This window comes from Tympanuchus pallidicinctus, unplaced genomic scaffold (genome assembly GCF_026119805.1).
Source record: "Tympanuchus pallidicinctus isolate F22 unplaced genomic scaffold, pur_lepc_1.0 scaffold3, whole genome shotgun sequence".
NCBI classification, from domain to species: Eukaryota; Metazoa; Chordata; class Aves; order Galliformes; family Phasianidae; genus Tympanuchus; species Tympanuchus pallidicinctus.
In genome coordinates, this window is record NW_026294747.1 from 20,714,154 (window position 1) to 20,729,078 (window position 14,925).

The window sequence follows — 14,925 nt, forward strand, 5'->3', positions numbered from 1 at the left end:
GCTGCTGTCCTGCTGGATCTGCACTTCTCTGCAGTAAGAGAGTTCCAGAAACATGCCCAAATTGTTTGGAAAGGTGGAAAAAAAAAAAAAAAAAAAGAAAAGTGAGAGCTCAGAGGTTCTGCTGCACATGTGTTTGTGGTAGGCTTTTCCATCCAATTTCAGATAGACTACATAAAGGCAACAAAAAGCAATCACTTTTGGCACAGAATGTTCCTATTATTTCAACAAATTAAAAAAATAGGAACAGATTATGGCAGGAAGTGGTGGGCAGCCCTTGTAGGGGAGGTATCCGTGCTAACACAGGCGTTGTGTATGCCTTTATGCAGTAGCTGGTTCCATTTTCTGAAAACTTGAATGGAAGCTGAACAGATCCACAGATACCTTTCTGTGGATCATCTGTCTTAGCAGCTTGAGGTACAATCCTATGAAAGGGAATGAACTCATCAACATTCAAAAAAACATGTTAAAAATCTGAATTCTTGCTGTCCTTGCTGTCCAGCCTTCTTCTGGTCCTGTCGTCACATATTCCCATCCATTTCCTTTTGTTCTCATATTCATTCAGTCTTCCTCGAGCTAATTTTAATTTACTAGTTCAGATAAAGCAGCCAACAGCAGATGATGTCCTGTTGAACTAATGAGCTCCAGAGGTGACACAAGGGACTGACTGTCGCGGTGACAGAATGGGGGAACCAGGACTGAAAGGCTGTGGTGACACCCACAGAGCATCTTTTCCACTGTTAGGGCTTTCCCCTAGCCTGGGCTTGGCAAGGAGACAGGGCTGGGATATTTCAGCTGCAGAATGAAGAGCTGCATCTTACTGAAGCCATTTAGGGACTAGTGAAAGTCAGCATATAACCTCTCTTGTCTGTGACTTATCCATAATGTCACACTTTATTGAGCTGCCAGTTCCTGTACGTAGCAGTGGAAGCTGTGGCGTGGTCTTCTCTAATAGAGTTTTCAGTCTTTGTCTGATTACCTTTTGATTTTGTTCATTTATTCCTTAATCCTGAATGCAATAGAACCTTGAAAGACTTAATGCTAGGCCAGCGTGTTAAATTGGTTGTACAGAGGAGTTGACTTGAATCTGAAGTACTTTCTGCCTATTGAGAGTCTTGATGGAGGAGTTTTAAAGCTGTAAGAGAAAATAGATTTTTGTAATTGCTGTTTAAGGTTAGCTAGTACTTCAGCGGTAAGTACTCATAGTGATGTTACTGTGTGAGGGTTTCACTTGCCTCTTGTGCCTAGAACTTGTACACCTGAATAAACTACAATAGGTCTGAAAATAAAGCATTGGTTGAATTGGATTTTCAAATCACAATGCAGTTGAACATACAGCTTAAAAATCCAGGTGTATTGTGAATGTTAAGTGAGCAAAAAGCCTCTGAATTAACAAACTATAGCGGAATGAGCATGGATTCCTGTGTTTTAAAATCACTTTCTTTGGGGAATGTCTTACTCAGGCTGTTGAACTGTCTTGCAGGTGGATTCACCAATGAACTTGAGGAACCCACATGATTTGGTAATACTAATGAGACAAGAAACAACAGTTAACTACCTCAAAGAACTGGAGGTAAAGCCACTAACATTTAAGATATAGATTTTTCTTGTAATGGTGTTAGTGATAGATGTAGACGAGGAACAAAAGCCATTATCAGCACAACTCCCACAAATGGATAAAGAATTCTTCAGATTTCAGGATTTTTGTGGCTTGGGTTTGTTGAATTAGTTATCGTTGTCCTCGGTTGCATCTGCATTTTTGAACTTGAACTTTTATTGTTGGCTACTGTTTTCCAGAACTTTCTATGGAAGTGTTCTCTTAGATTTGTTATAGCAGCTAATGAGAGTACGTCCTGTGGGCAGTGAGAGTACACACACAGGAGGCTGTGAATTTCTTTGTACACCTCTCTGGACTGGTCAGACCATTTTCACTGCTCTGTGTAGGACATGTGAGAGAGCAAGTCACCACTGTTTTATTTAAAGCTCCTTTATTCCAAAGCTTCAGAATGGCTGAGGTTGGCAGAGACTTCTGGGTCCATCTGGTCCAACCCTGAGCCAACCAGAGCCAGGTGCCCGGGTGGCTTCTGAATGTCTGCAAGGACGAGACTCCACAGCTTCTCTGGGCAACCTGTGCTCTGTCACATGCACATCACAGAAGTGCTGCATAATTATTGTTGAACTGGATTTTGAAAACACCTTTCTAAAAAGAGCTTCAGTGAATTTTGAACTGATAACTTTCATGGGAATTAAAGCTTAAATGCCTAAAGCTAGTGCTCTCAGACGTTCTTTTGGCCATGCGTTCCCTCCTCTTTCTCTTGTGCCAGCTTGCATTTTGTCAGATAAGAGTAACTGGCTAACTAAGAAGTTAAATGAGCACCAGAGATAACCTCAGAGTTTCCTCCTCAGAGACAGAGGAATGGAAAAAAAGCAGGACTGCCCCGTATGAGACTACATTCAGCCAGTCTTTCTTATTGAGGTATACTCATCTTCGAGTCATTGGGCATTTTCACTGTGGATGAAAAAAATTACTTTAGGCTGTTCGGGACATGGGTTGCAGGTTTGTAAATGACTAATGCACAATTTGTGCCATACAAATGACTTTCAGCAAAAATGATTTAAGATTTTGCACAAGATGTCGTCAGTGTAAATATGTTGATTATCGCATGTTAGTGTGTTAGTGTATGGCGTTAATTAAAAATGCAAAATTTCTTCTCATTTAACACATGCAAATCCTGATATTTAATGGATTTTCAGTTTGCAGATCTGGGTGAGAATTAGGTACAAGGTGATGTCCTGGGCAGAGCCTCCACTACTTATAGCAATAAGTTTTTCTAGAGTGAAGCATAGCCCCAAAGGCACACTGTAAGCTGATCTACAGAAATTATTCTCTGCTATTCCTTTTAGTCTGCTGCCTCAGTTATAGTTTACATACTGACTTGTTAAGATTTCATTTGTTTACAGTCTCTTGTACTAATTTTATGAGGTTTTGAAGTTTAAGAGAAGGGTTCAAATATGACAAAATTGATGTGTTGCTAACTACTACTTCATTTTCTGAATGAGCAACAGTGAATTTGAAATCCTATAGGTTTTCTTTCTAGGTACAGGAGGAAAAATAAAGGCCTGTTTAAGTTGTATTGTCTCTCTTTAAAGTACTCATTTTCTATCTAAATAGAACTTTTTGCATATCCTTTAAATTGACTTTGATTTAAGAAAAAAACTGAATTGTTCACCTGTCCGCTACTATATGGTTTGCTTTTGTCAATGTGCATTTTTCTGTTTTCCTTTTTTGTATTTCCAACAGAAACAGTTAGTTGCTCAAAAGATTCATATAGAGGAAAATGAGGACAGAGACACGGGCCTGGAACAAAGGCATAATAAAGAAGACCCGGACTGCATTAAAGCAAAGGTGCCCTTGGGGGACCTAGATCTGTACGATGGCACGTACATCACCTTGGAGAGCAAAGATATCCGGTAATGAGGTGTTTTGTATTTTAAGATCTTTACTGAAAGGAAAAAAAAATCTCTTCTTGCAATTAAAAAGAAAAATACTTTCGTGAGACTGTTCTTTAGATGACAGTTGTTTTATATTAATGTGAAATAACATTGAAACAACATCTGCCTGTAGTTACAAAAAGGAGGCACTGCCTCCCTCAAACTCGGTCACCTGAGCCTTCTCGTTGCTTTTCCCAGGCTCCCAGTCAGCGTAGCTCTGTAATGATATGAGCAGACGCTTGCTTGAGGGTTGGGGATTTTTGGAGCTAGATGTGCTTCTTGTAGTGGGAACTGTCATAAACTTGTATGGAAGACCAAGATGTTGAAGCTCACAGGCAAATTTTTTCCTATGCCTTTAGCAAATGAAGGCTGTATGGGCAGTCTGATATGCAGCTCTGTTTGTATTTTTGCTTCAAAGCTAACTGTTTTTATTTTGTACGTCTGTTTTTTTGAACATGAGGTGGGAAAAGATGATTTTTGTCCTCAGATACCTTCATCTGCACCTGTAACTACCTATTTGTTCTTGTTTGATTGTGAAGTTTGGTTTGTGGGGGTGCAGGGCGTGTTGAGTTTGCATGCATGGTCATTTGCCTGGCATATAAATCATGAATCATACCACCAACACTAGATTGAAGTGATGCATTTTGGCGACTGTCCAAATGTTGATATCTTCTCTAAAGCAGATATCAATTTATTTATCCTGCTGTGTTGGCATCCTGGGAACTGAAATGTGGGGAGGCATCAGAAGTGGTATCATGTGTGGAAACAGTTTTTATAACAGTAGGTGAAATCAGAATACTGTGTCTGTTAGTTAAAACATTGTATCTCTGAAACTGTAAGGTATCTTCATCTGGAGTCCACTGTGTTATGTTCTGTCCTCAGGCCTGAAGACTATATAGACACAAAGTCTCCAGTGCCTCCAGACCTGCAGCAGCCAGATTGTACAAAAGTTCTTGATCTTCCATACAGCATTCATGCTTTTCAGCACTTACGGGTAAGTGAGCAAATGGAAATGTGCTATTTTATTTTTTCCTCTATCTGGAAGAGAAACAGTAAAGTCCTAGGGGCAACTGTGAGTCAAGGCTGAAAGGTAATGCAGTTTTTTGAAGGCTGTCTTCGTCTTCTTTAGAATCACAATTTTACTGTGATTGAAGTACCTGATTATAGGAGAATGCTTCTGTCAGATACACATTTGTGTCTTGTTTCTACTGGTCTTATTTTAGAGAATGTTCTTAGGATTTTGTTTTCGTGACATGTTTCTTCAGTAAAATGGCAGTTTTTTATGTATATGTTTAAATGTTTCTATCTTGTGGATTGTTTCAGTTGCAAATTAGACAGCAAATTGCTGAGCAGGATCATTAAGCTGTATGGAGATTCAGGGTCAAAAAGTTGTTTGTATGGCTGTCAACATTTTATAACGTAGCTGACTGTCTCTTTGATATCTGAATGCCAAGCTCTAAGCCAGTGGATGAGATAATTGCTCTTTGCTAATGCAAAGTTCATCTACTACAGAATGATCACAGCTGAAGTGAGATGCAAAAGTTGCTTTGGTCAACAAAGTTGTATGAGCAGATTTTCTAATGCGGACCTAGCTTTAGCATTCATCTCATTATGTTTATTTTATTATTAGTCTCAAAATTAATTTTTCATCTACAAGTAAGTATTTTCTCATAAAGAAAACAGGAATGGAAATTTTCTAGTTCTGTTCCTGGGTTTGGTTGTACCTCTGCTATTCAGAAAACAAGAAAAGAGGACAATTCTGTAGTGTGTAACCTGATAAACATGAGTTAAGTGCTTCAGTGGTGACCAATGATGCCGATAGCTACCAAGTAATATGAAGCTATCAGAAGTTAATGCTTATCCTATAGCATTCATCATGCAAAGGCTGCTCTTGGAAGAATTGGGATTAATGACTGCTCAAGTGTTTTCTTATCAATAGTAATATATGTTATTCATCTGGCAAAGGTGACAATATCCTGTGAAGTCAGAGATCTTGTTATGAAAGGATGATAGGAATGTAAAATAGTAAAACTGGAGATTTTCCTGGAAGTCGTGTTCTTGTGCATATTTCTCAGGAATTTAGTTTCTCTAAAACTAATCTTCATTTTTTCTTTTAGGGTGTCCAGGAAAGAGTTAATCTTTCTGCACCCTTGTTACCTAAAGAAGATCCAATCTTCACATACTTATCACGGAGGCTGGGAAGAAGTATAGAGGAAATAGGTCATCGTATTTATGATGGGCTAATGAAGGTATGAAGCCGTAAACTTACAGTATGTTGAAAAAGTGTGCTGGAAAGTTCTCAAAGGATTAGACATACCTAGTACATGCAGTCACATTCAGTACTAGCCTTGCACGTATATTGTGGTTTTATGTTTCAGTTACAAAAGATAGAGTAAAAACATTTTCACTAAGGTAAGCAGAGACAGGAGAAAGCGTTAGCAAACCCAATAAGCAGATGCTGTCACCTTTTATAACTCTTTTACTTCTGTGGCGTAGGGAGGCCACATTCATTATTCTGTTAGGATATAAGAGCTTTTAAACAAAAATGCTGGTACTTAAAGGTCACACATGCTTTTTTTAAATGCCTTCCTGCAAGACATAGGAACTCTGCTGTTGCATAAAACGCCGTCACTGCTTGTTTCATTTTGAATTTTCACCAGTATAAAATGTAAGAGTTGTGTTTCTTTCATACATCTGTGTGCCGGTTCATTCTTCCTGAATATTCACAGGCATTGCCAAATGCCAGCTTTCCAGAGGAAGAGGAAAACTTAGAGCAGATTAATGCTCAGTTTTCCATCTCTGAGTAATTAAAGCCAATGGATGACCTTTTAGTTCATCTTATTTGATAGTACAGTTCTTGTGTTTCTCTTTACTGCAGAACTCTTCTTCCTGGGTACTTTATAATATGGCTTCTTTTTACTGGCGAATAAAGAATGAACCGTACCAAGTAGTAGAATGTGCCATGCGTGCCCTTCATTTCTCTTCCAGGTGAGAATTGCTGGTGAAGATATTTTTTGTCAGATTGCTTTTCTAGTTAGCCTGATTACTGAGCACATTTTTAAGAATGAAAGAAATGAACACAGTTAAATATTCTTAGGCATATATATGATTTAGACACTTGATTATTTTTCTTTCAAAAACCATATTTAGTATGTAACTGAAGAATGAGTGTGTCCTTGTGCACAATCCTTACCTAGTCTGACGTTTTAATGGCTTTTTTATTTCTTTTTTTTTTTTAATTAGGCAAAATAAAGACATTGCATTGGTAAATTTGGCAAATATTCTGCACCGAGCTCACTTCTCTGCGGATGCTGCTATTGTGGTCCACGCAGCTCTGGATTACAGTGACTTCTTTACCAGCTATTACACTTTGGGAAATATATATGCAGTAAATATTATCTCATTTTTCAACAACTGTAGGAAAACAATACTTAATCTTTCTGGCTTAACTTATAATGCTTTAGTCTTTTACAGTGCATTTTGTGTCACACACATTACATGCTTGATGTTTATATTTCTGTTTAAATATTTTCATTCTGTCTTTGCCAAAAGTTTTTATTTGCACTTTGAAGTAAATTCAAGGGAAATTTTCCCACAGCCTCACCTTAACAGGTAGAGTGGCTTTAATTTCTGCAGGCAGGCCACCAGGCCACTCATTACCACATATTAAATTTTGAGTTGATGATTTATTTAAAAATCAAGAAAATTGATCAAATGTTACAAGCTCATTCTCTCTTTGTCTTTCCATCATTCTTCAGATGCTCGGGGAGTACAACCACTCGGTCCTATGTTATGATCATGCTCTACAGGCCAAGCCAGGGTTTGAGCAAGCTGTGAAAAGGAAGCATGCTGTATTGTGTCAGCAAAAATTAGAGCAAAAACTGGAAGCTCAGCATAGGTAATTAAAGCACCACTGTAGTGGAAATGCGTACAGTCTCAATTTATTGTTCTGCTGCATCAACTCTTTACATTTCCAATAGAATAATATTGGCTTACTTTTTAAATTTCTTAGGGTGCATGATAAAGTTATTACTGTAAGCAACCCAGAACAAGGATGAAAATATACAGTGTTATGGGAAAAGTTGTTATTTTTAAAAACAATAAAAGCGAATCTTTTCTACTGTCCAATTTTCAAGATCACTTCAGCGAACCTTAAATGAATTGAAGGAATATCAGAAGCAGCATGACCATTACCTTAGGCAGCAAGACGTTTTAGACAAATACAAGCTCATCCAGGAGGAACAAATCCTGAGGAACATAATTCATGAGACCCAAATGGCGAAAGAAGCTCAATTAGGTACAACTTTTCAGAGTTCATGCTTATTATAGGAATGAAGAATTGCATGTATTCAGATTAATCACACAGAATCCTTTGTGTTGGAAAGGGACCTTTAAAGGCCATCAAGTCCAACTCCCCTAAAGTCCCTAGCTTTAGGGACACCTAAAGCTAGATTAGGGTGCTCAGAGTCCTCTCTGGGCAGCCTGCTTCAGTGCCTCACCACCCTCACTGTAAAAAACTTCTTCCTTATGTCTCATCTGAATCTCTCCCCTCTTTTAGTTAGAAACCATTTCCCCTTGTCCTATCACAACGGCTCTGCTGAAGAGTCTGTCCCGTCCTTTTTTTATTGCTCCCCTAATGTTAATGTCAGGATGTAACTTCTTTGAATATTGAGTTGCTGTTCTGTTTTGCTTATTCAAACTAGTGATTATGACATGTTCTCCAAATGGGTACTTCTTGAGTCTTTACAAGATGGAATTCATGATGAGTGGGTTTAAAAAATAAAAATAAAAAACTACCTGGGAGGAAGTGGAGCTTTTTTTACTGTACACTTCTCATCTCCTCAATAACCTCACTTAGACTGTAAAATAACATGTTCTGTGCTATGCAGGGAACCATCAGATTTGTAGACTGAGCAACCAGCAGCACAGCTTGCACTGCCAGTGGGACCAGCCTGTTCGCTATCACCGTGGAGACATTTTTGAAAATGTGGAATATGTTCAGGTTTGTCTGTGAATTGATACTGCTGTTTGAAGTTGTGTCCCGTTTTTCCCCATTAGTAAAGTAGTGGAGGTTGTGGGTTGTGGAGTTTTTGAGCTGGTTGGATTTGGGGTTTTTTTGAGGCTCATCGGAGGACGTACCTTTGGAGTTTGTAAATTATAGTAAGAAGTGCCTTAGTCCCCTTTTTGAGAGTTTGAAGTATTTAATGCTTGTTTACTTTGCTAGCAGTGCAAGCTAAGATCAATAGTAGATTTTAGGAATGCCAAGCTTTTATTAAGTAAGGCTTTGTTTTACTTAAAAAGAAAAAGAAAAAAAAAGATTATCATTATTTACTTTATTTTTTTCTGAAGTTGTCTTTTTCTGGGAGATTTGAGCTACTTGTGTAGTCTTCTATGCATTTGTAACCTGTATGGAACAGCTAGCTGGTTCTTTCTAGGAAGGACGAAGATTACTCACTTGAGAAATTACAGCTTTCTCTCATTTAAATGTGCTACATTCAGGCATGCTAGCAGGAGTAAATGTTTTACTTGTCTTCAAAGAGGACAGGAAAGAGGCAAAGATTCCTAAGGACTTAATTTTCTTTTCAAATATACATGTGGAACCTGGAATAAGAACTACTCCTTAATGGAAACAATATTCCCATAGATAGCTCAGATATGTGTTTAATATTTCATTAATTATTTCTACAGCCCTTACGTGGATTGTAATTTCTTTTGTTATGCTACTGTGTGACTCAAGGAAGGACTTCTTCCAATTTAATATTTTGTCTCTACCAGAAGGAGCAGAAAACTGCAATACACAATTAATAAATACAAGAGCAGAGCTCCGTTCTGATCAGTTTAATGACTGCTTTTGTAGCCCTAAAATAAGGTGCTAGCCTGATTTAACAAGTATTGGCTATTTGTATATCTTCAGTTAGACAGTTCACCAAGGAAATCTGATACAGGAATATTGGGAAGCTTTGGAAACTTTGGAAGCTTTGGAGGGTGTGCTCTAACACTGAAAACCCAGATCGAAAACCAACGCACTGATGTGCTAGAGCTACACATAAAAATTGTTGTTTGTTTTGTAATGTGGAATGTGTTTTGGAGTTTCCTGTCATCTGGCTTAAGAAAACAGGAATATTTATTTTTAATTATGTTTTCTTCTTGGGTGTTCTCCCTGTTCAGGTTATCGGGATGGGTTTTGCAAGCCATAAGACTTACTAACTCCAACTTGAATGATTGATATACATGGTGTAGATATGTCGATTTTGTATATGACCTGCTAGAAATGTTTGCTTGATATATTTTAGCATTTTTTGCTTATTTGCAGTTGTATTTTCATTGTTGACTTTTTTACAATATGAGTGTTTTTCTATGGTGTAAGTGGATCAAGCTTGAATTTCTACTTTTTAATGCTACCCAAATTTTAGCTCATTTGTGAAGTTTAACTACGTAAATAGTGGGGTATACATTCCACTTTTTTTAGATAGACATCTCTCTTCTTTATGGAATTCTGTTTTGTTTCTAGTTTGGTGAAGACTCTTCAACTTCAAGTATGACATCTCTGAATTTCGATCTTCATGCAAACCAAAGTGGCCTCAGCCAATCCTTGCAGTCTTCCCCTGTTGCTCGTTCCATCGTTTCAGTGTGGAGTGTAGAATCTAATAGAGTGAGTGAATGGCATAGGTTTTGCTTTTTTGCTCCTTCAAAGAGGTGTTATAAAAGTGTGCATCTTATCCTTGTTTGTATGAAACTTCTTAGCACTTCTTTAACATGCTGAACATCTCTGTAGTTTCTGTGGACCAGTTTCCAGTCATCTGAAACTTTGCTATAGCACTGACAGGGTTGTTTTTCTATGGCAGCTGAGAAGAAATCTGCTGCAATTATAGCTGTACAGCTAGAAAACTGAGCCGCTGTTCTGGAAAAAATTGGAAGATAATAGTTTTAAAGATGTCTATTCTTTTGTTCCTCCAGATTATTTCTTGTGTTCTTATTAGCATGTTCATTAAAATATTGAAAATGTTGAGAAAATAATTAAAAAATTCCTTTTCCCTTTAGGACAAACAGCATCTTCTTTGGCCTCAGCGTTCTGAGTGTATGAAATCTTTCCCCAAAATTCCTGATCCGGAAGAGCTGCCAACTTATTTTCTGCCTCCGGAAAATAGGGGATTCAGGCAAGTGTTAATTTTATTTTTAAATATCTCTAGTTTCATATTTATAATTTTTGACACTTAATGTTTTAATGAACATTTTCTCTCTGGATAGGGTGGATGCAACTCGTGTTCAACAGCACAAGTGCTTTCAGATCTCTTCCTTTGGCCATCCCAGTGAAGGAGTGATTTTCCTTTACTGTTGTTATTTCTATAACTGTAACAGACCCAATTTCATGATGATTGTTCCCTGACATTTTAGTACAAGGTGAATGCATGAAACATCTGCAATATTACTAAAAGAATGAGGATTTAAGTGCAGGTATGAACGTGGATTATTCTTTTGGGACAGAGGTAGAAAAACAGCTTAGTTGTGAATTAGCCAACAGTGCTTACTATTAAATAGGGGAAAATAAAAGTGTCTGTGCTGCAATAGCTACTTCCATAAGTCATGATAATTTTATACTGTTCTGTTCACTTAGCACTGCAGTGGTGGTAGGGAAGCTATTGATTTGTCTTGGTTCTCCTTATTGCTAGAGTCCAGTCAATCCTAAATATCCCAAGAGAAGCTGTTGGGCATGAAGACACCCAGGTACCAGACTGTTCTTCCATTACCGATGCTCGTAACAATGAATCTCTGTACCTACTTGTTAAAGAACTAGATGGTAATCTAGATTTGAAAATGAAGATGCCGGATGATCAAGCAAGACAAGTAAGAGAAACATCTCACTGCTTCTTGTCTGTTTTAAATTTTTCTTCTTTTTTTGCCTTAGAAGTCTTGTTCAGGAAGTCAGCCATTTCTGATATTTAAAAGATGACTTGCTTGCTTCCCTTTTTTTCTTTCGGAAGTGTGGAATCAAGTGCTTTCTAATATTGCTGGAGGAAGGGAGAGCTTGTCACTCAGCATAAGGCTATTGCCTGTCCTCTCTTAAATGCTGACCAAAGCACACGAAGTAAGAAAATTAATTTATTTAAAATTACTCCTTTATTTTGAAACTTCTAAGGGCTACTTGACATGATTCAACTTCTCGGGATTTCCAGTATCTCTTATATTCTTCCAAATGGGCAACTTTAAGGTGAAATTACTCGTTCATATTGTTTTTTGTAGATTGGCTGCTTATGTGATGTGAATATATAATGATTGATTTAGGAATTAGTTAGTAAACTGAATGAAATACTTGGGGAACTGAGACTTAAATGACCAGTTTAGCTATATATTGTAAAATTTCACTTAAAAAAAATAAAAATAAAATCCTCTGTTCAGATCTTGCATTCTCGAATCAACAATCAAGCTATTACACAGGAGAAGATGGAAGCATTTCTTGATCATGCTATGAAAAAGGTAAGTCAAAATTTATAGCGCAAGATAAATGAGGAATTCTTATTTAAAGCTTCTTTCTATACTTATAAAATGGTCAGATTGGTTTTAGAAGTAAAGATTTGATGTGCCTGTGAGTGAGATGAAACTAGCTTGATAATTCAGGTTTGTAGGAGAAGCTCAAATATATAGCTATTTCCTTTAGCTCAGTGTATACCACACAGCCCCATGGTTACTTGTTCTTTTTGTGACTGCAGGACGTTGGGCATCAATGTATCAGCTAATCCTGGCAGACATTTGTTCAGATCAACATAACAGCTTGCACCTACTCCCTCTTCCACCTCCCCCAACACATCTGCCTTTTGCTCTTCCTCCTCCTCAGTAGTCCCCCAACCCTGTACTCCACAGGCAACCAACCCACTGTCAGTCTTCTGTCAGGATAATTAGCACTCTGGGGCAGAGCATGTACATCTGTGTAACACCCTGCAGAATGCCACCTCCATCTTGCGTGGGGCCTTTGAGTCATCACTGTTCAACTGACTGGAAGCATTGAGATAGAGGTTGGCTCTTTTTCACCTGTCAAGCTGTTCTCTCTTAAATTAAATATCTTCTATAAATTGTGTCAAGGCAGTGTATGTATGTATTGTTTTGAGTCTAAAATCAGTAGTGTTTACTATGTGCATCTGTCTTACCCAGAAGAGGAAAAATCAGCAGTAGGAGTTGATTTCTGTTATTAGGGTGATCAGAACAGTCCTATATATGTCTAATGTCTAACTGTTGCAGTGCATAGATATTTTGTTTCTAACTGTAGTATTTGGTTGCCTTCATGCTGAAAGTCTGAACTTGATCGTTCTTATGCTGATACAGGAGCAGTGCAATACCTATTCTGTTAATGATAAACTCTTCTATTGAAGAAGAGCAACAGCTGGCATCTTTGTACTGAGAAAGACAAAATGCTAGTAATTTGCTTGGAATTTAGTCAGAGAACATTAAGACCTCTGTATGGAAAGCAGTTCAGTGAGGAGTTTGTGAGTAACATGCAAGTAATAGTATGTACGTGCATTGCAAAATAGAGGCGTTAGGTAATCTTACAATTACTGATTATTATATAAGGTACTCATGAGAAAAAGTAGTGTATCCTACTGATATCTTCCTATGCATCTTGAACCATAGGAAAAGCCCTTCTGTGTGAGGTGTCTGTAAAACCTCTAATATCTTTCTGTCGGTTAACTTTTTCAACACGTGTAACTGGTTAATACTGAAAATACTTAAAAAACCAAAATGGAACACTGGTGTTTCTAGAGCATTCTATCTGCTCTGTCTGAAAGAAGTTGTTTTATTTAACTCTGCCTACTTGTCAGGATTTTAAAATTTTGCTATTTCTCCTCTAGGATGAGTGTTTGTTTCCTCTGCCATAGGTCAAAGAGGAGGAGGAGGAATTCAAGGTGTATTTGATGCTTTCTCTGTTATTACACATGCCTTCACTTGTCACTTGCTGTTTTACTTTAAGCAGCATCTCATGCATGTCATGTTGACATCTATTCATAAAACATGCAGAGATAACTAAATTTAAGAAAAAACAACTTTGAAACCTTAAAACATCTTGATGTAGGATGTAGGACCTGGAAGCACATCTAACTAGTAGTTGGAAAGTGATTGACCTTCAAATTGGTGACATCTTTTCACAGACCCATGTTGATGTAATTTTAAGACTCTGAAGCGGCTCACAAATGTTCTTCTGAAGCAAACTAACCATTATCAGTTCTGTGTTTTAAGGGATTTTGTGGTTACATTGTAAGATAGTCATACAAGTAAATGGTGTGAGCAACAGGTCCTGCTAAATTACAGTGCAGACTGTGAGTTGCATCAGTTCACTAACTTCTCTGCCCTGATAAAACTCAAGCTGTGAACAAAGCAAATTGTAATGTGTACCTAGTTAGACAGTGTGCAGAGGTGAGGTTTTTTTGTTTTTACCAGACAGCAGTCACTTCTGTCTCCCTGAAACACCTCTGTGGGTATTTGCATTCTAATTCTCCTGTAGCCTCAAGATCCTCTATGGCTTGTGCTTAATGAAGCAGGATTGTACTGGCGTGCAGTTGGAAATAGCACCTTTGCCGTTGCCTGTTTGCAAAAAGCATTTAATTTGGCTCCACATGACTATCAGGACATCCCTCTGGTCAATCTTGCTAACCTCTTGATTCATTATGGTCTTCATTTGGATGCCAGCAGGCTCTTGCTTCAGGCTTTGGCCATCAATGCCTCTGAGGTAAGATGATGTTTTTTTGTGTTAGTTCAGCAGTGGGTGCCTTTCCATTACTTGGTTAGATACATGTTCTGTAACTGTGATGACTTACCTGAAGTATGCTGATTAGCTTCCAGCTTGTGGTTTGAAAGGAGTGTTAATTTTCATTTACATTCTTGTTCTAACCAGTTGGTGCTGGTTACGGAGAACATACACATCTGGAACATAATGCTTCTGTATAGATGACAGGTTCTTGTTTCCAAAAACCTGCATCACCAGTGGCTCAAAGGAATCCAATCATGATGTTTTGGGAACTCTGTCACCTTAAAAAGAGATTATGATGGTGTTGTTCTACCTTGGTTTGCAAAAAAGAAACTCTTAAAGCAGCAGATGTGTCTTGAAGGTCTTTGACTGCATAGACATCTTTCTCTGCCACTTGTTTTTGTAGTTTTTATTATATACAGTTTTATTTGTCCCTAGATTTAAGGTATGTAGCTGGGTATAAACCTGTGTTGGTGTTCTTTTGCCTTTACTTCCAGTTGCAGATTCAAAACAGTTTTTTCATTCCTGAATAGTAACATTATAGACATTTTGCAGATGGGCACCTATCTAACATAGAAACTCACCATGTAAACTGATTAAACTGTGGAACTGGCCAGAGCAATTGTGAAATGTAGAGAAGAAGAAAAAGAATTAAACTGAGGTGGGACCTGAACTTAGATTGGTGTGTATGTATCTGTGTC

At 37.8% G+C, this 14,925-nt stretch overlaps 1 protein-coding gene across 1 annotated transcript in view; it reads left to right on the forward strand.

Annotated features, from left to right (window-relative positions):
* TTC17 (tetratricopeptide repeat domain 17) overlaps nucleotides 1-14,925 on the forward strand; it is a 50,992-nt gene that overhangs the window by 9,165 nt on the left and 26,902 nt on the right. Inside the window, exons 2-15 of the mRNA XM_052693439.1 lie at nucleotides 1,481-1,570; nucleotides 3,299-3,468; nucleotides 4,372-4,483; nucleotides 5,607-5,738; nucleotides 6,368-6,477; nucleotides 6,733-6,877; nucleotides 7,248-7,387; nucleotides 7,626-7,786; nucleotides 8,379-8,491; nucleotides 10,001-10,141; nucleotides 10,531-10,646; nucleotides 11,160-11,334; nucleotides 11,887-11,964; nucleotides 13,982-14,206. Coding sequence (XP_052549399.1) covers nucleotides 1,481-1,570; nucleotides 3,299-3,468; nucleotides 4,372-4,483; nucleotides 5,607-5,738; nucleotides 6,368-6,477; nucleotides 6,733-6,877; nucleotides 7,248-7,387; nucleotides 7,626-7,786; nucleotides 8,379-8,491; nucleotides 10,001-10,141; nucleotides 10,531-10,646; nucleotides 11,160-11,334; nucleotides 11,887-11,964; nucleotides 13,982-14,206 — 1,908 coding nt within the window. The remainder of the gene's footprint in view (nucleotides 1-1,480; nucleotides 1,571-3,298; nucleotides 3,469-4,371; nucleotides 4,484-5,606; nucleotides 5,739-6,367; nucleotides 6,478-6,732; nucleotides 6,878-7,247; nucleotides 7,388-7,625; nucleotides 7,787-8,378; nucleotides 8,492-10,000; nucleotides 10,142-10,530; nucleotides 10,647-11,159; nucleotides 11,335-11,886; nucleotides 11,965-13,981; nucleotides 14,207-14,925) is intronic.